The 25,950-nt window shown below is 43.1% G+C and overlaps 1 protein-coding gene across 1 annotated transcript in view; it reads right to left on the bottom strand.

Annotated features, from left to right (window-relative positions):
• Nucleotides 1-22,542, bottom strand: part of LOC145412851 (pyridine nucleotide-disulfide oxidoreductase domain-containing protein 2-like) — a 181,972-nt gene extending 159,430 nt beyond the window's left edge. The window contains exon 1 of the mRNA XM_080282651.1: nt 22,440-22,542. Within this exon, the coding sequence (XP_080138777.1) occupies nt 22,440-22,542 (103 nt within the window). The remainder of the gene's footprint in view (nt 1-22,439) is intronic.
• Nucleotides 22,543-25,950: the final 3,408 nt, after the last annotated feature.

The raw sequence follows: 25,950 nt of genomic DNA, 5'->3' as shown, positions 1-25,950 counted from the left end.
TGTAATAATTGTGAACTGCAGCCACTTTTTTTCTCTTTTTTTTTTAGGTTGTGTTGGAAGGGCTGTCTGTGTTATGAGAGAGGTGCATCAAATACATTTGTGGTGTGAGCTTGTATATACACTGAAGGCAGAGTGAAATGTCACTGAGTTGCAATTTGTGTTGTTTTGACTACACAAGGTGTAAATGAAAGCCTTACAAACAGTTCTTCCAGATAACAATAAATTATCCAAACCCAAGCTCGGCCTCAACCATAACAGCCTCAAATTACACAAAGCTTCTTCATATGGCCCCAGGCTAATCTCAATGTGAACTCAACGGACTGCAAGGAAATGATTATCATAATGGAGTTCCCAGAGATGATCTGTTGAGGTTCTGTTGAATGACTGTTGTGATAGATGCATGAGGTAAGTGTGTTGTGGTGTGAGGTGCTGTATTACACTGAGGACTCAGAGGAAGATTTGCAAGACTTGGGTTGTACTTAGTGCTGCTTGCTACTGTATAAAAACAGAGCAGCTACCAACACAAAATACAGCTCACGTCTTACAAATCTTCCTCTGAGTCCTCAGTGTGGTGGCATCCACATTCACTCACTTTGTTTGTTTTTTTGTTTTTTTTAATGCAAAGAAGGAACCAAAGGCTAGGAGCCTGCAAAACAGTTCCTTCCAAGACAAAAAATAAAGACAATACAAAAGAGAGCCAAATTCAAGATCCATTCATTTCGAGATGCCTGGACACACTGCGTTTGAAAGGCTGGAGATCATAGGAAGTAGGAAATACAGACAAAGGGAGGCAGTTCCAGAGCTGACTTGTTGCATAAATGAAGGACTGGGAGTAACAGTTAACTCTTGCATTGGAGAGCTGGACATTGGAGAGGTGGAGGGATGAAAGCGGACATTTCAGAAGAGCAGTGACCATGGAAGTAGCGAAAGATGAGAGATAAAAAGGCAACAGTGCGGCAAAGAGACAGAGGTTGTAGGGAGCCAGTAAGAGGAGGAGAGTTGATGAGGCGAATAGCCTTTGACTCCACCCTATCAAGATGAACTGTATGTGGGGAGCCTCCCCACACAAGAGAGTTGTACTCTAAACGGGTGAATAAAAACCCGTGTATAAAGTCAACAACTGTGCAGGGGTAAACAAGGCATGGAGTTGGCTTAGCACACCTAATCTCTCAGAAGCCGATTTTACAAGAGATGCAATATGATCTTTCCAAGATAATTCCTGTGTGAATGAAACCCCAAGCATGTTCAAGGATGATGCAGGATTGAGCCGGATATTACTAAACATTAGTGGGTACTCCTCTGGAAGATTTTGATGGGTTGATAGGTGTAAAAACTGAGTCTCTGATGCATTAAAAACAACAAGATTATTTTTACCCCAGTTAGAGATACGAGCCAAGTCAGACAATAGGTGTGTCAAAGCCTCATCCCTTGTTTGTTGAAGTAACTGATGAGATGGACATTGCGGACACCAAACAGAAAGGCGAAGGGTGGAATCATCAGTAAATGAGTGGATAGGATTAGATGTACAGCTTAGATGATCATTGATGAATAATAGGAAAAGACTTGGTAATAGGACAGAGCCCTTAGAAACACCACTGTTGACAGATCTAGGAGAAGAACGATGGTCGTCTACAACAGCAACTATAGAACAACCAGAAAGGAAGCTATAAATGAAGGCAGAGAGAGAAGGATAGAAACCATAAGAGGGCAGTTTGGAAATTAAAGATTTATGCCAGACTTGATCGAAAGCCTTTGAAATGTCAAGTGCAATGGCAAAGCTTTTGTCAAACTCCTAAAAGGAGGATGACCAGGAGTCTGAAAGGTAGGTGAGAAGATCGCCAGTGGAGCGTCCCTGACGGAACCCATACTGACAATCAGAAAGAAGGTTGTGATAGGAAACATGCTTTAAAATTTTTGTTACGAATAGACTCGAAAACTTTTGAGACACAGGGTGTTAACCAGTACAATCCCGCCGTCGGCATGGTGCTGACGGTACAAAACGTCTCGAGTAATCCCAGCGACGTGATGGTGCCGACAGCATAATTCGAGCGCTGTAGTGCGTCTCTGACTGCTTCAATCTAGCTAATTTTTTGCTAAGGAGTAGCTTAGTGTATTGGCAACATTGTGTACAAGCACTTGTAGCACTGAGTATGGTTCTGCATGGCTGGGTAACATCAGTGTGCCACTGTCCGTCACAGCGTTAGAATGTTGCGGAAGTAACGCCATTTTTCCGCCTCACTGGGCTGGAGGAGGTGGTTGACACTGTCACATGGACCCTCTGTCCTTTCATTTAGTGATTCTATAGACGAGGATGACCTGGACAACTCTTCTGGGGAGGAATATGAGCCAGTGGAGAAGGTTATTGAGAAGGAGGATTCACCCATTCTCCTCCCCCATTCTCTCTCATCCTGCCCAGCTGGGTGGGAAAACGTAGCTCACAGCTTGGGAACCTGGGCTAGAAACACGATGGACAGCCATCCTGCACTTATTTCTCCTATAAGGAGTACTTTTATTTGCTTTTCCTTGATTTATGTCCTTTTGGATTGTTTTATGCAATATAAATTTTTTCCGTTTTTTGGTCCAGGATTGGGTGGGTATAAAATTGCAAAAATGCCTGGGATGGTACGGGTTAAAGCAATTGGACGATAGTTAGAGGGTTGGGAATGGTCACCCTTCTTTGGGACTGGCTGAATGAGAGCATACTTCCAGCAAGAAGGGAAGGTACAAGTTGAAACACAATGGCAAAAGAGTTTACTTAGACAGGGTGTAGGCACAGAAGCATAGTTGTTGAGGAAAACAGGAGGGACTCAATCAGGCCCATATGCCTTGTTAGTATTGAGGCCAGTGATGGCAGAAAATACATCAGCTGAGGAAATTTTAATGTCAGCCATGAGGAAGTCAGAGGGGGGGAAGTGATGGAGGAACAGCACCAGAATCGTCTAAGGTGGAATTGGAGGAGAAAGTCTGAGCAAAGAGATCTGCTTTATCAGTACAAGAAATAGCTACAGAACCATCAGAGTAGAAAAAAGGAGGGAAGGATGATGAGGTAAAGTTGTTAGAAAGGTTTTTGGCAAGGTGTCAGATGAAGCAGGAAGAATTCAAGTTAGAGAGTTGAAAGCATTTAGTACGGATGAAATTATTTTTATCAGAGCAAGGAATAGACTTAGCATGATTCCATGCAGAAACATAAAAAAGATGTGATTCAAGGGTGGGTTGGGTCTGGTAGTTTTTATAGGACCTCTCCTTGCTGCGGACAGCATTAGAACAGGTGTGATTAAACCAAGGCTTTCTTGCATTAGTCAAAGGATATGAGAATGGAGTGTAAGCTTCCATGCCTGACAGAATAACCTCCATAATGCACAAGGCACACTCAGATGGCTCCCAGCCATGGAAGCAATAATCATTCTAGGGAAAATCAAAGAAGTACTGCCTGAGGGCCTCCCAATCCGCAGCTCCAAAGTGCCAAAGACGACATTTCTTTGGAGGATCCACAGGCTGCACCGGAGCGATAGGACAGGTTAAAGTAACTAAGTTGTGATCGGAGGAGCCCAACGGAGAGAAAAGATTAACAGTGTAAGCAGAAGGATTAGTTGTAAGGAAGAGGTCAAGTATGTTGGAGCTCTCTCCAAGGCGGTCAGGGATATGGGTAGGGAGTTATACAAGTTGCTCTAGGTCATTAAGGATAGAAAAGATGTAGGTCTGTTCATCAGGTGGATCAGTGAAAGGAGAGGAGAGCCAAAAGTGTTGGTGAACATTGAAATCTCCTAGAATGGAGATTTCTGAGAAAGGAGAAATGAATAGAATGTGTTCCATCGCAGAAGTAAGATAGTCAAGGAATTTTTGATAGTCAGTAGGAGATAAGTAAACATTGCAGATGTATTTAGTCAGAGAATGACAGGAGAGCTGAAGCCAAAAAGTAAAGAATTCAGAAGAACCGAGGTCATGGACATGAGAGCAAGATAGATCGTTGCGTACATATACACAACATCCACCTTTGACTTTGAAATGAGTATACAGAAAGTAGGAGGATACATGAAAGGGTTAGCTGTCAGTTGCCTCAGACAGCTGTGTCTCTGTAAGGAAGAGGAGGTGAGGTTTAGAGGAGGAGAGGTGGTGTTAGAGGAAAGGCCATGAATGTTGCAGAAATGAAGAAGTGAGTGAGACAGTGGATCCAGGCAGCTCAAAGAGTCATCACCAGGAGAGGGGTGGATAGCGGGGGCATTTATGGTCCCCCTCCCCTGGGGACTCCGAGACATGGTATGGGTGTGCCATGGTAGTGCTCCTTACTTCCTCCATCTTTACCATTTTTGTGTGTGTGTGTGTGTGTGTGTGTGTGTGCCTTCCTCTCTTCCTATTTTTCTTATCCTTCCAGTCACTTTTTATTACTCTTCTTTCTTTTTTAGGTGGCTTTACTCTGAGTGACAAGTCTAATAGTTTCCTGTAAGCCAGGAAACCATTTACAATGCTGAGTGGCAACCATACGAAAAATTTTATACATGTCCTCCATGTGTCAGCAAGTGGGTTGGCAGAGGGTTAGTTGCCCTCCCTGTAAAATAACTGGCTAACCAAAGACAAATGGCCACCCCTTATGGGATTATGGAGTCTGGCTATAAATGGAGAAACAGATAGCTACTGTATCAAGAATGGGCGATGATCATGTCAGGGTTTGGCTAAGTTGCATTCATTTTTCTATGGGAATGGCAAGTTCTGTGGGATTAATGTCTAATAAGGAGTGTATGCAGCAGCAAAAAATATTGATTTGTGATACGGTGCTTAAAGAACGAGTGATGAAAACGAGGACTTACGTACCTAGGAGGAAAATATGGAAGTTGAAAAACCAAGTAGTAAGGGATGCCTTCTATAGCAAAATGAGGAGAGTGGTGGCTGTACAGGGAGCTGTAGACAGAGGCATTAATGAACAGTACAGAGCCCTCAAGAACAATCTCTTGAGAGTTACTGATGTAACATGCAGTTGGACAAGAGGACCACCAAGACATAAAGTAACTTGGTGGTGGGATGAGGGTGTAGAAGCTGTAGTTACGGAGAAAAGAAGGCTTTTCCGGGAATGGAAGAAGGGTGGTAGCAAGGAGGAATACTTGGCTGCCAAGCGTAGGGATAGAAGAGAGGTATACAGGGTGAAGTCTGAGTCACAAAGACTTTTACTTGGTAACCTAAATCATGGGGAAAGGAAAAATATGATATTTAAGGTGGCAAATCAGATGAACAGGGATAATCGGGATATTATAGGTGAGCAGTGTGTGAAGAATGATGAAGGAAGGGTAGTGGTGAACAGTGAGGATATTAAAGATGCATGGAGAGAGCATTATAGATGGTTGTTGACTGAGGAGTTTGACTGGGACACAGAAGGTTTGGAGCCAGCAGATCCAGTGTTTGGCCCTTGGTCTTTAATTGATGCTGATACTGTGAGTGAGGCAATAGGCAGGATGAAGATGGGGAAGGCAGCAGGTGTGTCTCGGTTGACTGCCGAAATGTTGAAGGCCTCAGGAGATATAGGGGTGAGGTTAGTCACTGACCTGATAAATAGGATTATTTATGAGTGTGTTATCCCAGATGATTGGCTGAAGAGTGTAATTGTTCATTCATTCATTGCCAGACGCCATGTATCCCAAACGGGGTGGCCAAGGGCTTAGAGTTAATTGTTTTACAGGGAGGGGCACTAATCCTCCACCAACCCCACTTGACACGTAGGGATGCCAACAGCATCTGGTGTTCCCAGGCGGTCACCCATCCAAGTACTAACCAGACCCAAAGTTGCTTTATATGTATGTATATATATATATATATATATATATATATATATATATATATATATATATATATATATATATACATATATATATACATATATAGTGTGAAACCTCAAACTTCGATGGGCACATGCACCCAAAAATCACCGCGAAACTCAAATCATCAAAATCCACCCTGAACTTCTTATGGGAAAAATTAGTCCGGCTCCGAGGCCCCCGAACCCAACTCCCCAAAATCATGATACCTAGCCCACACCTCCTGCAAACTTCATGAACTGTAATTGTGAATGTGTATAATGGGAAGGGTGATGCCCTGGAAAGAGGAAATTATAGGGGTATAAAGCTTTTAGATCAGATAATGAAGGTAATGGAGAGAGTTTTAGAAGGTATGATTAGAGAAAGAGTGAATATTGATGAGATGCAGTTTGGGTTTATGCCAAGCAAAGGGACCACTGAGGCCATATTCATTGTTCGACAGCTTCAGGAAAATTATACTGGTAGGAGAAGGGATCTGTATTTTGTTTTTGTTGATTTGGAAAAGGACCTTGACAGAGTCCCTAGAGAGGTGGTGAAGTGGGCAATGAGAAAGCTTGGCTTGGAGGAGTGGCTGGTTAGGGTGGTTATAGCTATGTACACTATGTGTATGTGGGTGCTCGCATCCAGGTAAGAGTGAATGGAGATTTGAGTGATGAGATTTCTGTGAATGTTGGTGTGCATCAAGGGTCAGTTTTGAGTCCCATGTTGTTTATCATGGTACTTGAAGCCATCTCACGTGACTTTAGAAACGGACTCCCGTGGGAGATGTTGTATGCTGATGATTTGATGTTGACTGCAGAGAACGGAAGGGAGGCAGAGGAAAGGTTTAGGAAGTGGAGAGATGGTATGGGGAACAAGGACTTAAGGGTAAATGCAGATAAAACAAAAGTGATGATATCTTGGGCTGGTGGCAGTACAGTAATCCCGCATTTTTTGCGGATTTTTTGTCTACGGTTTTGCCCTCTCGCGGATTTTCTTAGCATTAATAAGTTCAACTAAAATATCCTTGAATATACAGAAAACAAAAAATTTGAAATTCCCGCAGCTTCCAATTGTAGCGCAGTAAACTCACGCCACCCTCTGTCCCTTTCCCGCGGCCCCTCTGCCAGTGTTACCATATCTAGCATAATTTTATTCTTTTAGCATAATTTTGATCAAATTTTCAAGTCTGGAATATTTTTTAGCATATTAGAAGTTTTAGAATCATTCTAGCATAATATAGAATGGAATGGAATATTTTTGGAATAATTTTATAAAAGCTACAAATCAGGGAGAGAGAGAGAGAGAGAGAGAGAGAGAGAGAGAGAGAGAGGGAGGGAGAGACGAATAAGGTAAGATGTTTGAATAGTTGGTTACTTTCAGTTTGGGCTTGGTTGGGTTGGATTAGGTTAGGTTAGTTTAGGTTGGATTAGGTTAGGTTAGGTTTTAGGTTAGGTTCGGGTAAGTTTGAGCTTTGTACTTTACCCATGAAACCTAGGTTTTTCTGATGGATTTTGGTACGATTCATTCGATTTTCAGCTTCATTTCAGTCGGAAATGACCATTTTCTGTGTTTCCCCCCCTCCCTATAACCCCCGATTCCCCAAAGATCCCCCATTGTTGCAGGGGGATGGGGGGGTCATATTTCAAAATCTGGTTATTTCTGACGGAAATGATGCTCAAAATCGAATGAATCACATCAAAATCCATCAGAAAAACGTAAGTTTCGTGGGAAAAAGCAGTAGGCTACGGGCAGAAAACCGATATTTATCCTCTTACTGTATGTAGGTTCATTTTAATATTTTCATAGTAAACAATACATAATTAATATGTTGCAAGAATATGTATAGAATTTTATCATTTAGCTTCAAGTTAGCATAATTCATTTTTTACTTGGAACAAATTTGCTCAATCTAGCATAATTTCGTTGTTTGGATATGGCAACACTGCTCTCTGCCCCGGATTCCTCAGTCCACGCCTGACTGCCCTACCTGTTTGGTGTGCTTGTAACCACACTATGATATGAGCCTCTTGCCTCCCACTTGCTTTCCACATGGCCCCAGGACGTAAGCCAGCCTCACCAAAGGCTAATAATACAATTAGTAAGAACTCCAAAGTGACAAAACGATCAAGAAAAGTTATGACCTTAGCAGAGAAAATAGTGTTACTGGACAAGCTAAGAAACGACCGTGGGAGTCTTTGATATCACCAGTTAATGCATCTTTTTATTTTGTACTGTTTTGTGAATAAATGTGTAGATAATTGTGTATTACAGTACGGTGTTTACGTTTTTCCTTCATAATGGAGTATGTGCTTTCAATCTTGTAAGAAGGTATTTCGGGATGAGTATGGAGGTTTCGGGACAATTCACAGTCACAACAAACACAAAACAATTCGCCTTCATTAATGAAGATAGCTATGGGTGACGCTAGAATATAATTCAAAGGCAACTACAGCGAGGAAGAAACAAGTTAATTATTGACTAAAGGAGCAACTAATAAATAATATCCAGAACCTACGCTACTGAACATAGACTTTGCTGGATCCCCCTGAAATATAGTTATTAAAGTATTGATTAATTAATAATAAGTATATTGATAAAAGTATTGATCAGTATATTTATAGAATGGCGGGGAATCGTCCAGGGTGCGAATTGTTCTGAAGGGGAATCGTCCATGTTTTGACGGGGAATTGTCTGACGGCGAATTGTCTCGCAATCAGTATGGACATGGACTGTGTGATGGGCAGCATGGCGGACACAAGTGTAAGATTCAATTGTTAATAGAGTATTCGCGGAATTGACTTTTCGCGGGGGTTACAAGAACGTAACTACCACGAAATATGCGGGATTACTGTACTGTCAAAGACAAGGGAGAGTGGCCATGTGCAGTTTGCCAAAAAGGCGTGGGAAGTAATTCCATCTTGTGCAGTGTTTGTGATAAATGGGTGCACAAGAGATGTAGTGGTATCAGAGGTAGACTGCGAGATAATGCTGATTTTATGTGTATGACATGTCGGAGAGAGCAGGTGGAGATTGTCAGGCGTGAAAGGATTGAACTTGCTGGTGAATCTCTTGAGTGTGTGGAAGAGTTTTGTTATTTGGGAGACATGTTGTGTGCTGGAGGTGGGGCTGGAGCTAGCTCTGTGGCTTGGGTGAGAAGTGGTTGGAAGAAGTTTAGGGGGCTCTTGCCTCTCCTGACATTGAGAGGACTCTCCCTACGTGCTAAGGGGTCTTTGTATGCAGCATGTGTTAGGAGTGTAATGCTGTATGGTAGTGAGACATGGGCAGTAAAGGAGGAGGATATTCGCCGGCTCAGACGTGCAGAAATGACAATGATTAGGTGGATGTGCAGTGCGTCCCTGCGTGCAAGGTCTGGGGGAGCTGGGTTTACGATGGGAGAGTTGAGAGGTAGGATGGGACTGGAGTGTATTGGTGTTGTGATGAGGAGAGGTAGATTGAGATGGTTTGGACATGTGGAGAGGATGGGGGATAATTAGGTGAGGAAGGTGAGAAGTGTTAATATTGGGGGTGGGGTTATGAGGGGCAGACCGAGAAAGACATGGGACGAGGTCATCAAGTGTGACCTCAGGGTTAAGGGACTGAACAGGGAGGCTGCAATGGATCATGCAGCATGGAGAGCCGCCATTAGGTGACCAAGGCCGACTCATGCATGCATGTTGGAGCTTTTAAAAACGAAATGAAGGGTTTTAAAATGTTGCTGTTAGGTTGGACGCATTGGATGGCCATGGCGACTATGTGCTTTTGTGTTATGTTTGTGAAGTATAGTTTTGGGTAGAGGAGGATGGATGCTGTTGAGGCATTTTGTGCAGTGCTCGGAGGTTGTACCATATGTTTTTTGTTTGTCTGTGGATTGAGGTAGCACAACACAAAGTTACAAGGGTAGGATGGATCCTGTCCTGAAGTGATCTGTGTCTAACTCATGTTCATGCAGTTCTTGGGTGGATTTTTTTTTTTTTTTTTTTTGCATGTGTGTTTTTACGTAAAAGGCCCATATTTGTGGTTCCGTGCATCCCATTATAGTGTTAATCTTAAAGATATTTTTTCTTTTTTAAATGTAAGTCCAAGGGTTTGGGAATCTCTCAGGGGATATATGTGTGTTTGAGATTCATGTTTTGTGGAGAGTGAAAAAAGTGATGGCTGATTTGCATTTTGTTTAGTGTGGGCTAGTGTTCTTGCAGCTGGCCTGTTGCTTGTTTGGTTTTAGGGTGTTGTGATGCTACAGCTAGGATGTCAATTTGGGACAATACTGTTTGAGGAACAGCAGGGCTTGGGAGGTCATGGAGAATGTACAAAACCACAAGTACAGAGCATGTGTTCCATGATACAAAATTATTCCCAATCTGGACCACATGAACAAGGGAAAAACATAGCTCATCATTTCAGCACGGGATGTATCCAACCCTTGTACTGTAATTATATCCTTTTCTGCCCACTGCCACAAAGGAGCAAAAACTGAGTAACTTCTTCAGTATCCACAGAATGCTATCTAAGCAACAAAAATAAGTACAGACATAACCATCAAGGTCAAACATCCTCTGTAATAAACCCTCACCAAATATTTTTCCCACAGAAAACACCCTTCCTAGACCCCAAACTTTACCTAGACAGACAAATACATGGTCATTACCTTCAACAACTCAGTCATTTATCAGCATCAATCATTTGTAATGCTATGGTATCTCTTTCTTCATGATTCATACTGAAACATCAAATATTATCTAGCCACATCAGCTGTTGGAGGTAGTGTGCACTAAAATAATACAGGTTTCATGCAAAGGGCTCACAACTTACACACCTTTTAAGCCAGGTGGAGTCTTCTACTTCCCCTTCCTTTCACTGAATAACCTCAGCCTTTCAAACTTCGGTGTAATGTTGGATCTTTCTCTTTAAAACTGCTATTAGCTAGTGTGGTTCCAGCTCCTTTGAGTTAACTTCCCATCTTCCTCCCCCATTAAAACACACACACACACACCTCGTGTCTAGGTGTCAACTATTATCCTATTTAAGTTCAATTGTATAATGTAAGAGTCAACTGGTATTCTGAGTCCTTACTGTGGACAAAATAATAAAAACTAGAACTATCTCCTTTATGACCTCTAGTCTTTTATACTCAATGTGTCCAAGCACCTCAAAATGAACAATTTGATTTTGACCTTTTTTTTTTCCACTTTTCGAAGGATAAGTCATTTGTGGACTAAAAGGTCTTAATTCATTCTTTTTTGCATTAATGTTTAAATATAGGGACCACTGACCATTTCACTTAATGGCAGTTCTCCCAGTGTCACGATCTTGAGCTGTTTCCCCACTCAACCCCCCTTGTGCAGAGGTACCCATGCAGGACTTCATCCCACATTTTCAATCTGCTGCTGGGAATTCATTCCTACATATGAACAATTGTGATCCTCCTGTTAGCTACCCTTTTCCTTCCTCTCAAAACTGCATCACCTTTCTGATATTTTTTATGCTAAACTTCTCTTATAGCAAAATGTTTTCCAGTTCTGTCGCTCAGCGAGAACCTACTCATCCAAGTCAACATTCCCCCTTCTGTATATTCTAATTTACCTGTGCACACCCTCATTTTACAAAGAGGATGCATTTGAAAAAATCCATTGTGTAATCTATCTATCTATAGAGAGATGCCATATCCCATGTGGGGTGGCCATTTGTCTTTAAGTTAGTTGTTTTACAGGAAGGTGCACTAACCCTCCGCCAGCCCACCTACTGACGCGCAGGCAACACATGTGGGTTGGTTATGTGGTTACCACCCAGTGTTGTACCATACATGGTTTCCCGGCTTACAGGAAACCATTAGGTTTGTCACTCAATGTAAAGCCACTTGAAAAGGAAAGAAGAGTAATAAAATGTGACAGGAAAGATGGAATAAACAGGAAGAGAGGAGGGCAGACACAGAAAAAGAATGATAAAGGTGAAGAAAAAAAGTAGGCAGCCACCACCTACCATTATGATTTACTGTATAACAAGGCATTTGTAACATGGGTTCAGTAAGGATACAATTCTGGCCAAGGGTCACACACCAAACAGAGTCTAAAAACAAGTTTCCAACTCACCTAAATAGGTAGTTACTTTCACTTCACTTGCTGCTTGAACTCCAACACTACACTATAGTATTCATCACTGACACTAACAATAACAGTGAGTGGAAAGGCTATCTCTGAATAAACAAATGACTGTAAACTTGCATGAGGGCGGCTGTAGAAGCAAAAAGTGATCACATATCGACCAGTGAAGCTTCGTACAGGATCACAATCATCGTATAAGCAAAAATGTTATCGTACATCAAAAAAAGGGAGTACAGTACAGCATGCCTTGTTGTGAGCAAGAGATGGTTGGAGAATATAAGAGTATGGATTAGCTGCTTCAAGGTTTGTGTGGGGTAAGACTGAAAATAGGAATACCAATGTGGGCAATTATGTGTATATGCATCAAAAGACGACCGTGTGAGCAGAGTGAAAGAAGAGTTCTGGGCATATATGGAAGTATGCATGGAAAAGTTTGAAAGGAATGTGAGTGTTTTTTAATGCAGATATCAATGGAAAAGTTGGCATTATGATGGTGGAAGGAGCAGTTGGTGAGTGGGGTGTGCCTGCAGAAGTGGATGAGATTGAGAACGGCAGTGCTCTAGTGGAAATTTGTGCAGGAAGGGGGGTTGGTGATAGCCAATACCCTCTTTAGACCCAAATGAACTAGCTGTAGGTATATGTGGTGGGTGATGAGATAGGAGGGTGGTGAACTGTATGGACAGTAGACAATGACTGATTACACAGGTCTGCAAAATTAGCTAAGTACAGTAGTTAAAAATTGTTTGAATTCTGAGTATTTATTTTTATTGCACTTATGAACACAATGAAAAAAAATTTAAAATGTTTCCATCACAACACATTTTAATATGAAATTAAAAAGAAAATTAAAGTATTGCAAATTATAAATTTCAATCGATCTATATAATATTGTTCTAAACTAAATGAAAATGAAAATATTTATTCAATGTACGGTAATCTTTTAAACATAGAGGAAACTATCTATTGCCAGACGCCTCAATCCCGTTTGGGGTGGCCACAAACAAATCGCCTCCAAGTCGCCCTGTCCCCTGGCGTTTCACTGCCCTGCTCCCAACTCACACCCCCCTCTCTCATATACCTCTCCACCCCATCCCTCCATCTCATCCTCGGCCTCCCCCTCCCTCTTCCCCCCTCCACCTCACTCACATACACTCTCTTCGTCAGTCTTTCACCCTCCATCCTCTCCACATGGCCAAACCACCTCAGTGTGTTCCTCATAACGCTGCCTATCACATCCACATCCACACCACAACGCTACTTAATATCTTCATTCGTCAGCCTGTCTCTCCACGTGACTCCACAGGCTCCTCTAAAAATAACTCATTTCCACTGCTCTCACTCTTGACTTGTGTCCTTCCAACAATGTCCAAGCTTCACTTCCGTACGTTAGAGTTGGTATCACAATACTGTCATGTAGTAACTTTTTCACTTCCATGCTCACTTCCCTGTTCCTTATCACTGCTTTCAAAGAACCAGCAACCTTTCTTCCCTGCTGTACCCTTTCAAGCATTTCACCCTCCAAACCTCCATCCTTACTCATCACACTACCCAAGTACTTAAACGTACTCACATTTTCCAATTCCTCACCACCCAACCACGCTGTACATTCACTAACTTCACCTCTCTCAAAGACCATCACTTTACTCTTCCCTACATTCACCTTTAGATTCCGTTTCATACACACTCACCCAAACTCATCCACCAAGCCTTGCAGCTCCCCTTCGTCTTCACTCAACAACACAGTATCATCTGCAAACAACAGTACAGGGAGTTTCCAAACACTATCCTCTCTCACCAGGGCCACTCCAACATCCACTACCCTACCTTGTACCTCTTTTATTACCCCATCCATGTACAGATTGAACAACCATGGAGACATGACACATCCCTGTTTCAAACCAACTTTCAAAGAGAAAAATTCACTTAGTTCACCATCCACACGCACTGCAGCCTTCGCATCATCGTACATACTCTTCACAGCATTCAACAACTTCCCATCTACTCTATATATTCTTAACACTTTCCACAATCCTTGTCTATCCACCCTGTCATATGCTTTCTCCAAATCCATGAAAGCCGCATACAACTTCTTTCCCTTCTCTAGAAACTTTTCCACTAAAGATCTAAGAATGAATATCTGATCTACACAACCTCTTCCCTTCCTAAAGCCTCCCTGTTCTTCTCCAACTAATTTCTCTGTTCTTTCTCTAACTCTGTCTATAAGTATCCTACCATACACTTTTCCTATTATACTAAGGAGACAAATGCCCCTATGATTACCACACACTTCTTTTTCCCCTTTTCCTTTGTACAAGGGAATAATTATACCTGACTTCCAATCCTCCGGGACTCTACCTTCCTCCCATGCCAATCTGCACATCTTCCACATCCATTCTACTACTATCTCTCCCCCATGCTTCAGCATTTCACCACACACTCCATCAATTCCTGGGGCTTTCCCCGATTTAACTTTTTTCATTGCTTCCACAACTTCTATCCTACTGATTTCTTCCTGTCTTCTCACCTCCCTCCTTCTCCCAGCCATTCCCCAGCCACTTATACTCGCATTACTTCCATCCTCTACGTTCAGCAATTCCTTAAAGTGTTCATAAAGGAAACAACACTATATATTCCATGACACATATAACTTCTCTAGTCTTTGTAACTTCTGTTTTTTTGCTCCAAAACTTCATTTGGTGGCCAGCCATTTGTATACTTTTTCTGGTGTGCCTCTATAAATCATCAAGCAGTAGTTCGCCATCATACTAACATCCCAACGTCCACGGTACTGTACCTTCTTCCGCGTCCTTGATATCCTGATGGAATCTTTCACCATGTTCTTCACTCACCACTCCAAGATTTGTGGGGAAAAATTCCAAATGCATATCCAGAATGTGAACTTTGAGACTCATGTCACAACCCTATGCCTTAAACTTGACCAACAGGATTTTCACAATTCCTTTGTAATTTGGATCCTTATTGTTACCATACCCCAAAACTTAGTAATTACAATATTTCTTTGAATGATACCCAAGCCTCTCATTTTGGGTCGTTCATTGCATCATCTAATTCTGCATCAGAAATCAGTTTTCTAGTAGGCCTATCAGGTTCAGTAATATGCTTTCTTTCAATTTAGCTTCAGACAAACCAGGAAACGTTTGGCATTAATACACAAAACAGGCTCCATCTTTTGATGGGGCTTTGACAAACCGCTTCATGTTAACACGAAGCGATGGTAGCACCATTTTATCAGGATTCACCAGGCTGTCTGATGCTTTTGGCACCATGCTGTAGATTTTTTCAATTTGGCCATTCCTTCTGAATCCAATGTCTCTGCTGTCCCACTCACAAAAAACCCATGGCTGCTGACTCAATAACATACACAGAACATTCAGGTCCCCAAGTATGAAGTGACAGTGTTCACTGTACAGCTGTAGTTGATTTTCTCAAGATTTGCCAAATTCTGGTATATTTCTTTTAAATGCACAAAAAGAGCAACAGGTATTGATGCATATTTATTACCATTATGAAGAAATACTCTTTTCCAGCTTCATTTAGATGAATCTAGCTATTCAGTGGTCCCTCGCATTTAGGACGTTTAAAGTTAGCAATTTTTGCATTTAGCAATAGGTCAGAAAAGGTACCAATCCCGCTCATTTAGCGATTGTCTTACACGTTTAGCGATGAGGGGCATGAAATGTCTTGCCTGTCCGCCACCAGACCACCATTATCACCATTGTTGCGAGCGTCTGGTCACCTTGGGTGCTTTTTTTCTCTCGCAGTGCCAAATATTTAGCATTTTTTGCTAGTGAGTTGATATATAACCATACAGTACTGTATCTGTATAATGTATTGCTGATACACTGTGTTTCATTTTCAGTACTTAAAGCAGGAAATCAGAGGTCAAAACGGTGACTTGGAGGATGAGCACAGACTAATTGATATTTTTCCCATATAAACTTTGCATTTGGCAATGGTTTCACCAGACTAATCACAAAACACGGAGGACCACTGTACATAATCTCCGATCTTCTGTATTATAATCTCTGCCAAGTATCTGCACTGGGCCACTTCCATCAGTGCAATAAACCAAGGATCAGTGCAATAAACCACTATTTTCAATAAATATCTATATACAGTATCTATCTACTGCCAGCCGTCTCAATCCCATAAGGGGTGGCCACAAACAAGTCACCTCCATGTTGCCTTGTCCAATGCCATTTCAGTGCCTTGCTCCCAGCTCACACCTCCCTCTCATATACCCTCCCCATTCCATCCCTCCATCTCATCCTCGGCCTCCCCCTCCCTCCACCTCACTTGCATACATTCTCCTCGTCAGTCTCTCGCTCTTCATCCTCTCCACGTGGCCAAACCACCTCAATGTATTTCTCCTAATGCTTTTTATCCCATCCACATCCATACCACAATGCTCTTTCACTTCCTCATTTCTCAGTCTGTCTCTTCATGTAACTCCACATGCTCCTTTCAAATTACAGTACTCATTTCCACTGCTCTCACTCTTGACTTGTGTCTTTCCAACAAGGTCCAAGCTTCACTTCCATACGTTAGGGTTGGTATCACAATACACTCAAACCTTGATTTAAGGGACTCCATATTCTACCGGACAAACAGACAGGGCCATTCAAAAAGTCTGCTGCTTGAAACATTAATATGTTTCTTTATACAGTACAGTACCTGTAAAATAATATTCCTAATCATATAAATAAGTGAAACAATAATTGAACTTCATAATTTGTCTTTATATGTGGTAAAACAATGGACACTTTCAAGTCAGGGACTAGTTGATTCCCCATTTAGTCCCTTAAATCGAGGTTTTAGTGTACTGTACTATCATGCAACGACTTTTTTACTGCCATGCTCACTTCCTTGTTCCTTATCACTGCTTTCAAAGAACCAGCAATCTTTCTTCCCTGTTGTATCCTTTCAAGTACTTCAAACTATGAACTTCCATCCTTACTCATCACACTACCCAAGTACTTAAACACACTCCCATTTTCCATTTCCTCCTCATCCAGCCTCACTGTACATTCAGTGACTTCATTTCTCTCAAAAACCATAACTTTACTCTTCCCTACATTCACCTTTAGGCTCTGTTTCTTACACACACTCCCAAACTCATTCACCAAGCCTTGCAGTTCCCCTTCATCTTCACTTAATGCAGTACCATCTGCAAACAACAGTACAGGGAGTTTCCAAACACTGCCCTCTGTCAGTAGGGTCACTCCAACATCCACTGCCCTACCAAACACTGTCCTCTCTCATTAGGGTCACTCCAACATCCACTGCCCTACTTTGTATCTCTTTTATAATCCCATCCATATACAGTGGGGCCTCGCATCTGGCATTTCTTTTATCTGACAGTTTCACAACTGGCGACATGTTAGAAACTTTCCAAAGCCCCACATCTGGCGATGTAGCCTCGTATATAGCAGGCACTCGCCAGGCGAAATTCTGTATGCATCCAGCTCAGCACTTGGTGGCCATTTTGTGATGATGCCATTGTTTACACTGCCACTGCACAGACCACTGCTACCAACTTTCCAGACTAGTTTTTATGCCTGGTTCTTGTGTTTGGTGGTGTTCAGCTAGAACTTGTTACAACAGTACTATGATGACCTTGGGAGAGACGATGAGGCAGCGACCCAGGCTGCCTGCCAGTAGTTATTCATCAACCGATAACCCATACTTTTGGCCCAATAAAACACTACTGAAATTGATACTGGTGAATTTTTATTTCCTTTATATATTTATATTGATGTTTAGCATGGTTATATGTAACTTCCTTGGGATAAAAAGCATAAAAATATGTAAAATAAGGTAACTTCTGGGTGACAATACTCCTGTTAATTTTTCCCCACTTAAAGTTTGCCCCAGATCTGGCAGTTTCACATCTGGTACAATTTTTTTAGACTACTGTATTCGCCAGATATGAGGCCCCACTGTACAGACTGAACAACCATGGGGAAATGACATCCTTTTTTCAATTCACCATTCAAACTGAAAAATTCACTCAGTTCATTATCCACATGCACTGCAGCCTCAGCCCCCTCATACATATGTAATGGGGTGTATAAAAGCCTGCATAGCTTAGAGGCAACGTGGGGATCCTCTCTTTGGCTTAGTGGTAACGTGCGCGTGTATCAAGCACGGGGGCCTGAGATCGAATCTCAGCCGGACGACCAGTGATTAATTTGTTAAGTTTCAGTTCTGTCATTACATTGGTTAGCAGCAGTGTGGGATGAGAGGCAAGGTCTTGAGAGCAATGATATTTGTTGACAGCCTTACATCCTGGGGGTAAGCTGTCCGGAGTGGTCCGCAGTGCCTCCATTGGCGGCCTGCGATGCGCTTCACTACCACGTGTGTTCGGAACTGACCAAATTAATCACCAAGAGGAGAAAAGAGTGATGTAATGGGGTGTATAAAAGCCAGCATTGCTTAGAGGTAATGTGGGGGTCCTCTCTTTGGCTCAGTGGTAACGAGCGCGCGTATGAAGCGCGTAGGCCTGAGATTGAATCTCGGTCGGACCAGTGATTAATTTGTTAAGTTTCATATCAGTTATTACACATACTCTTCACAGCATTCAACAACTTCTCATTTACTCCATATATTCTTAATACTTTCCAAACTCCTTGTCTATCCACCTTGTCACAGCTTTCTCCACATCCATGAAGGCTGCATACAGCTTCTTTCCCTTCTCTATAAACTTTTCCACTGAAGACCTAGGAATGAATATATGATCTACACAACCTCTTCCCTTCCTAAACCTCCCTGTTCTTCTCCAGCTTCCTTTGTCTTTTCCCTAACTATGTCAATAAGTATCCTACCATATACTCTTCCCATTACACTAAGATGACAAATGCCATGTGGAGAGGATGGAGGGTGAAAGACTGACGAAGAAAGTGTATGTGAGTGAGATGGAGGGGGGAAGAGGGAGGGGGAGGCCGAGGATGAGATGGAGGGATGGGGTGAAGAGGTATATGAGAGAGGGGGGTGTGAGTTGGGAGCAGGGCAGTGAAATGGCGGGGGACAGGGCAACTTGGAGGCGATTTGTTTGTGGCCACCCCAAACGGGATTGAGGCATCTGGCAATAGATAGATAGATAGATAGATAGATAGACAAATGCCCCAATCATTACACACTTTTTTTCCCCTTTTCATTTGTACAGGGGAATCATACCTGACTTCCAATTCTCCAGGTCTCTACCTTCCTCCCAGGCCAATCTGCACATCTTCCACATCCATTCTACTACTATCTCTCCCCCATGCTTCAGTACTTCACCACACACTCCATCGACTCCAGGGGCTTTCCCTATTTTGACTTTCTCTGATGCTTCCACTACTTCCATCCTACTGATTTCTTCCTCTCTTCTCACCTCCCTCCTCCTCCCAGCCATTCCCCAGCCACTTATACTCGCATTACTTTCATTCTCTGGCAATAGACAGATAGATAGACGTTCATTCTTAATGTTCAACAATTCCTTAAGTATTCCTTCCATCTGCTCATTTCTTCTCCCTTCTCCAGTAGCAATATACCATTTTTATCTTTCACTCCCTGACTTCCTTCTTTCTCTGTACCTCTTTCCAGAACATTTTTTTTGCAGATGATGGTGTACTGTTAAGCGAAAACGAAGGGTAACTTTGGCTAATGAGTTTGGGAGAGTGCTGTAGGTAAGAAAAACGAAACCCTATGATGAATGCTGGGAAAAGTATAGCTGCGGTCTTCGAGAGAAATGAAGTAACTGAATTCAGAATGAGGCTGGATAGTGACGAAATGGAAAACCAGCGCAATTACCAAATCATAATAATAATAATAATCTTTATTAAAAAATGCACTTGTGTACACCTTTGCAAATTAATTGAATCAAATCAAAGGTGAAATTTTTTGGTAATTTTTAAAAGGTGGCCCCATCACTTCTTGAACTGCCCCATCCCGACCACTTTTGCACCACTGACTCCCCCCAATCCTGACCATTTTTGCAAAAAAATATTTTTGGCTCAAACCTCCACTTTTGGTGAGAACCATCAAAAATTCAAAGAGAAATCGCTCACCTGAGGTTTAAAATACTCAATACAGGTAGCAGTACCCCCTTACCTTACTGTGTTTTCTATCAGGCTGGCTCCAAAGAAACAAGTTCTATGAGAGGGTAACTATTCCACACCACTCATAAACGGTATTTATTTATTTATTTGGTATGAATTTATATGTAGTACGAGAGTATATCGGTTTTCACAAAGTAATATAGGCAATATAAGCATTATTTCACTCACCAAACACATCCACATACCTGACCTTTTTTGGCGACATTACCTGATCATCATTTCTGTTTATTCCTCTAATGTTACGTAAAGTTTGTCTTCCACATTGTCATCGATTGAGGAATCATTCTGGCCCTGAATTTCGTACCGTGGCACGACATGTCTTTACTGGCCAGGTCACTGATAACAGATGAATTGCCGAGACAATGGCATGTGGGGGGGGGTGATGCTGGGTAAGGCATTGTCCCTGCCTGGCACCTTGTAGAGGAAGGTGTCCCATATATATGTACCAAAAATCACACACAAAAATTGAAAATTGTGCAAATTAGGGACCTTGCAATTCATTCACGTTTATATACGTCAACAGGAGTGGCAGTGACAAAACGTGTGGACGTATATTCACGTCAACGGGATGCGGCGGGTTAATGATTACGAATACTACTACTACTACTAAAGGCCTTTTGAAATCAGCCGTTGAATTCGGAAAATAGTGCCGTGGCCCACTGCTTGGCTTATGTAAGCAACAGTGAAGCAGAAACAGCAAGCTAAGAACATTGTGGAGGCGACGAGTGGTGGTGTTTCAACGTGGCGGCCAAAGTTACATGCCCGCTGCGGAGACAGCCTCAGAGGTCAGTGGGAGAATCACACCAGACGCGTGCTGTTATATATCTAGCGTGGCTCTGAATATGACCTTGACCTTGACCTACCGTCACCAATTTCGAACTCGTGGTCGATTTTCATCCCTACTACACACCTGTGAAATTCTGTGTTGATATCTTGTGCGGTTACGTGCTAACACACACACACACACACACACACACACACACACAATTTGAAAACAATACCTCCTTCACTACCACGGTAGGTAAAAACTGGGATAAAATTGCCAAACCACTGACCTCATCTAGCCAAACCTTGCACTGACACAGTGGTGTGTTTATGGGCGAGGTCGACTGCACAAGCATGCACAGGCTAGACCGATTATATGGTCAATTTTTACACGTTACCCTCATCCGATTTTCGACTTTTTGTTAACATTTTCTAGTAGAACTGGTCATTCTAAGAATCTTTTCTTCCATGACATTTCTCTCGCAAATTGATAATAAACGAGTTACACGCGATTTACTTCCACCAATCACAATCACAGACAAGCGCGCGCTCTGTCCGCTCACCCGCTCACATTTGAAAGTTTGTCCCGGAAGACCAAACTTTACACGTACTCCTCATTTTTACATGTTGCCCTCATCCGATTTTTTCATCCAACCTGAGTGTTTCCTGTTGTTTTTGGTGTGATTCGATCGATTTTGACCTTTGTTTCTATCGCAAGTCGCTAGTGTTTGTTGAACGCCACTAGCGACTTCCGGTGAAAAGGACCGGTCCAAATCAACAAGAATCACGCCAAAAACAACTGAAAACACTCAGGTTGGATGTAATTTTTTGCGGTTCTTCCCCTTCCCCCAGGAATACTGGGGGACCTGTGGGAAACCGGGGTGTTGGGTGGGGGAAAAACGCAAAAGCGAGTGATTTCCTACTGGAACTGTTATCAAAATCAAATGAAAACACTAAAATCCTTCGGAAGAAAATAATTTTAAGCTTCTTAGGGAATTAGTGTTTCCTTATTGGGGGGCTTCGCCCCCCAAACCCCCCAACCCTGGCCGTGCTTCCTAACTGGGGGGCTTTGCCCCCCAGACCCCCATGACATTAACCAAACCTCATCTAACCTAACCTAACCGAGTGTAAAAAAGAAATAATGCATTAAAGAAAAGTCGAAAATCACTAACAAAAACAATTGAAAATGTTAAAGAAAAGCCGAAAATCGCATGGAGTACGTGTAAAGTTTGGTCTTCGGGGACAAACTTTCAAATGTGAGCGGGTGAGCGGACAGAGCGCGCGCTCGTCTGTGATTGTGATTGGTGGAAGTAACTCGTTTATTATCAATTTGCGAGAGAAATGTCATAGAAGAAAAGATTCTTAGAATGCCCAGTTCTACTAGAAAATGTTAACGAAAAGTCGAAAATCGGATGAGGGTAACGTGTAAAGTTTGACCGACCTAATCACCCTCACTGGCAAAGAAATTCACTGCTTTTTCACCCTTACCTTGAGCGACGCCGAACCCTTAACGTTACAGTTCACTGTCCACTGATACTTTGATACATTCACATGTGTGCAAGTCCAAAACATCTGGGATGAATAATACATGCACATGGGTAAACATCCCAACGCCAGACCACAGTGTGATCATTTATTTTTTAAATAAAAGTTTGTTACAAATAACGTACCTCCTCCAACAATGATCGCATCGTATCTTCCTCCATGTGTAACTGTTGAGGTGTGACACTGTCTCAGTTGTCGACAAAAAGCGCCAGAAATCCTAAAAGCCATTGTTCTCGTATACTGTACTAAGCTTAACTGCGCAATAATCATACCACCTACTAACCCTAGCAACCACCAAGGACGGACAGTGTTGCCAGGTGCCAGCCCTAAAATATCTGCAGTTTCGGTCCAAAAAATTCTGTAGATTTAGGAAAATTTATATAGACCATAAATTGCCATCATGACAAGTAAATACACAAATAATGGTGATTACAAATGATAGGACTTTATAAACGCAGGATAATTTTAATATGCAAAGCAAAATATGACACTTGGCCTGTGAAAATCTTAACCATTACAAAATCTATGAAGCCACACACACACAAATGAAAATTCATCTAAACAAATATTTCGTGACATACGCGCGATAATTTCAACGTATAAATCAATGTACAAACTTGGCTTGAGTGAAAGTCTCAATAAATACACAATCCACGAAACAAAAGAAAAAAAATCTGTAAACATAAAATAGGTATTTGGTGACTAATAACAGTGATAAATTTAATGTACACCTTAGAATATATACACAACTTGATGTAAGTCTCGATCCATAAAAAAGCTAGAGAAACAAAAATTCCGTTAGTAAATATACGAGTGTAATACTAGGTGAAAAAGGCTCGACTTCTCGGTCCTAGAACACCTAACGTGTAGCGGGGTCCTCTTTCGAGACCGGGGCTTAGTGCAATAAAGAGAGGCAGGACACAAAAACTCCATGCCGGGCAATAACCTTTACACATATATTACCATAGTCAGACACAGGACAAAGACAGCAGATATTACAACACAATATATAGCAAAGAAATAAAACCTTAACTAGGATATTAGTATCTCGCAGGATAGTGGCTTAACTGATACTGATGCCAACACAATTAATTCTTGTGCACAGGTGTACAGAGAATACAGGCGCGCGCGGGGCGAGGGGAGTGAGGCTCACAGGGAGGGGGGGGGAGGGGAGGGCGAGGGGAGTGACTCGCAGCGGGTCAGAACAGAGTTATAGTAATACTGGGGAAGTGTATTATTGATTTGAACTTAATACTTCCTGATAGCAAAAGGGTTTTAGCAATTGATTCTATTTCTTGTTTACGTTCACGCTAGTTACTGGAGAGAGGGAATGACATTGGGAATTCACTGGTAATGCAAGTGGGGAAATATTATTAACACTTTCTCTATTATTTTCTTAGAGCCAAAGATATTGGAGCATCTTACCACAGAGGATTTCTCGGGAGGAATAGTCTTACTAGTTTTCTGCAAGGGCGTCACTCGTGAGTCTGATTCACCATAACTTAGTTTCTGCACTCGTCCTTTACTCATCCACTGTGATTTCACTTGCCCCGATATTCAACACATATTAAGTCACTGTATTATTGTTACACTAGGTTGGGCAACGTCACACTCAACCTAAATCAATTTACTATTTCTGGGGCAACACCACACTTATGAGTCACTCATCGTGGGGGCGGCGGAGAGACACGCCGGCGACAACTCGGCCGAGATAGGGGCACCGCCAAGGGGGGGCGTGCCGAGAGGGCACGGGACAACTCGCAGGGGCGTCCTCTCGCGTCCAGGGCTGCAGGTGGCGAAGGGGCCCGCAGTCTCCGGGCTGGGCTCAAGGGTGTGGCCCTCAGGACTGGGGCCGAACAGATCCAGAAATCTCTGGTTCAGGTCTCGGCCGGAGGTGGAAGTCTTACGCCGCCTTGTGGGCGTGGGGAGATCACGCCCGGGCGTCCTGGGAAGGGTCTGGAGGGACTGAGGACTGCGGTCCCCAGAGTCGAGGGGCGCCGATAGGGAGGGACTGCGGCACCGACCTGAAATAGGGTCCGTCAGGTGAGTCTTCTCCAGAGCCAGGCATAGGGAGCGGAGGCCAGGGGAAACCGTAAGGCCTGGCTGGGGCGCTCCGGTACGGGAGGTCCGGGCTCTTGTCTCCTGCTGGGGCAAGGACTCACTTAACACCTCCCTTTGGCCGTGGGGCCCGGCAATTGGCCATGGCTGCCCAGGGGGGCAACTATCCAGTGCCAAGGCCCGGCAATTGGCCGTGGTCTGAGTGGGGGAGTCAGCGCGCCTCTGTTCACCTTCGGACCGGCAATTGGCCGTCTGACGAAGGCGGGAGGGCAGTAGGCCGTCTCCGGGGCAACACCTTCGGAGCGGCAATCGGCCGTCTGACGAAGGTGGGAGCGGCAATAGGCCGTCTCCTTCTGCCGGAGGGAGGAGCGGCAATAGGCCGTCTCAGGGGCAACGTCTTCAGAGCAGCAATTGGCCGTCTGACAAAGGCGGGAGCGGCAATAGGCCGTCTCCTTCTGCCAGAGGGAGGAGCGGCAATAAGCCGACTCTGGGGCAACACCTTCAGAGCGGCAATTGGCCGTCTGGCGAAGGCGGGAGCTGCAGTAGGCCGTCTCCTTCTGCAGGAGGGAGGAGAGGCAATAGGCCATCTCTGGAGAAGCACCTTCGGAGTGGCAATAGGCCGTCTGGTGAGGGTGGGAGCAGCAATAGGCCGTCTCTGGGAGGCACCTTCGGAACGGCAATAGGCCGTCTCCTGAGGGGTGCTGTCTGGAGCTATGTGAGCAGCTCCACCCCTAGCTGATCCGGCAATCCCTTTCCCCAAAGGTAGTGTCCTTCTCCTGCTATGGTGACGGCGAGACGGTTGAGCATCACAGGGGCGCAAGGCCTGGGCTGTCGTATGCTGTTGTTGCGCTGTATCCTGTCGTCTGGTTGCAGCTACTCCGTGGGGTCCGGGTGGGGGTGTCTGTAAGTTCCCGGGGGCACTGGGCTGTAAGCGTCTCATTTTCGGGGGCACTATTGTGTTCCTCACTTGCTTCCTTCTCGGGGGCACTACGTATGCCACGCATGTCAACGAGTATATTAGATATTTGGTAATTAATACCCTTGCAAGTACTGTATAACAATAATAATAATAAAAAAAGTTCTCTTTTCCATGTTTCAAAAAGACAACTCTCGAAACTATTATTCTTTTCAATTCTTCTACTCATTATTCACATCAGTCGCTACCTCGAGTCAAAGACTGTGTACTAATATTTAGTTTCAGATTTATTAAAATCACGATTCACGTGTATTTTGACTGTTTTCAAAAATCCTGTCAGATTTCTGTAAACTTTTCTGTAGATTTCCGAAATTTCTGTAAATTTTGCCTAAAAATCTGTTTTTCTGGATGAACATCAAAATATCTGTAGAAATACAGATATTTCTGTAGACCTGGCAACAGACTAGACTGAGTTGCCAGGTCGTCAGAGAGTGATGGCTTAAAGTCAACTATGTGCCAAATCTTCCAGGAAGATTTCAAAACACAGCTTAAGACATGCATATGACAACTTCACATGATCCTCATCCCTCTTCTTTTTTGTCTTTAACTGTCGTACGCAAATGTGGGCCTACCAGCTTGTTCTCATGTGGTGATCCATATCA

The sequence above is a fragment of the Coenobita brevimanus genome, chromosome 94 (assembly GCF_032717465.1).
Source record: "Coenobita brevimanus isolate Jiangsu-jjx chromosome 94, ASM3271746v2, whole genome shotgun sequence".
In the NCBI taxonomy this organism is placed as follows: Eukaryota; Metazoa; Arthropoda; class Malacostraca; order Decapoda; family Coenobitidae; genus Coenobita; species Coenobita brevimanus.
Note: the sequence above shows the minus strand (reverse complement) of the source record. Positions and strands in the feature narration are given on the sequence as shown.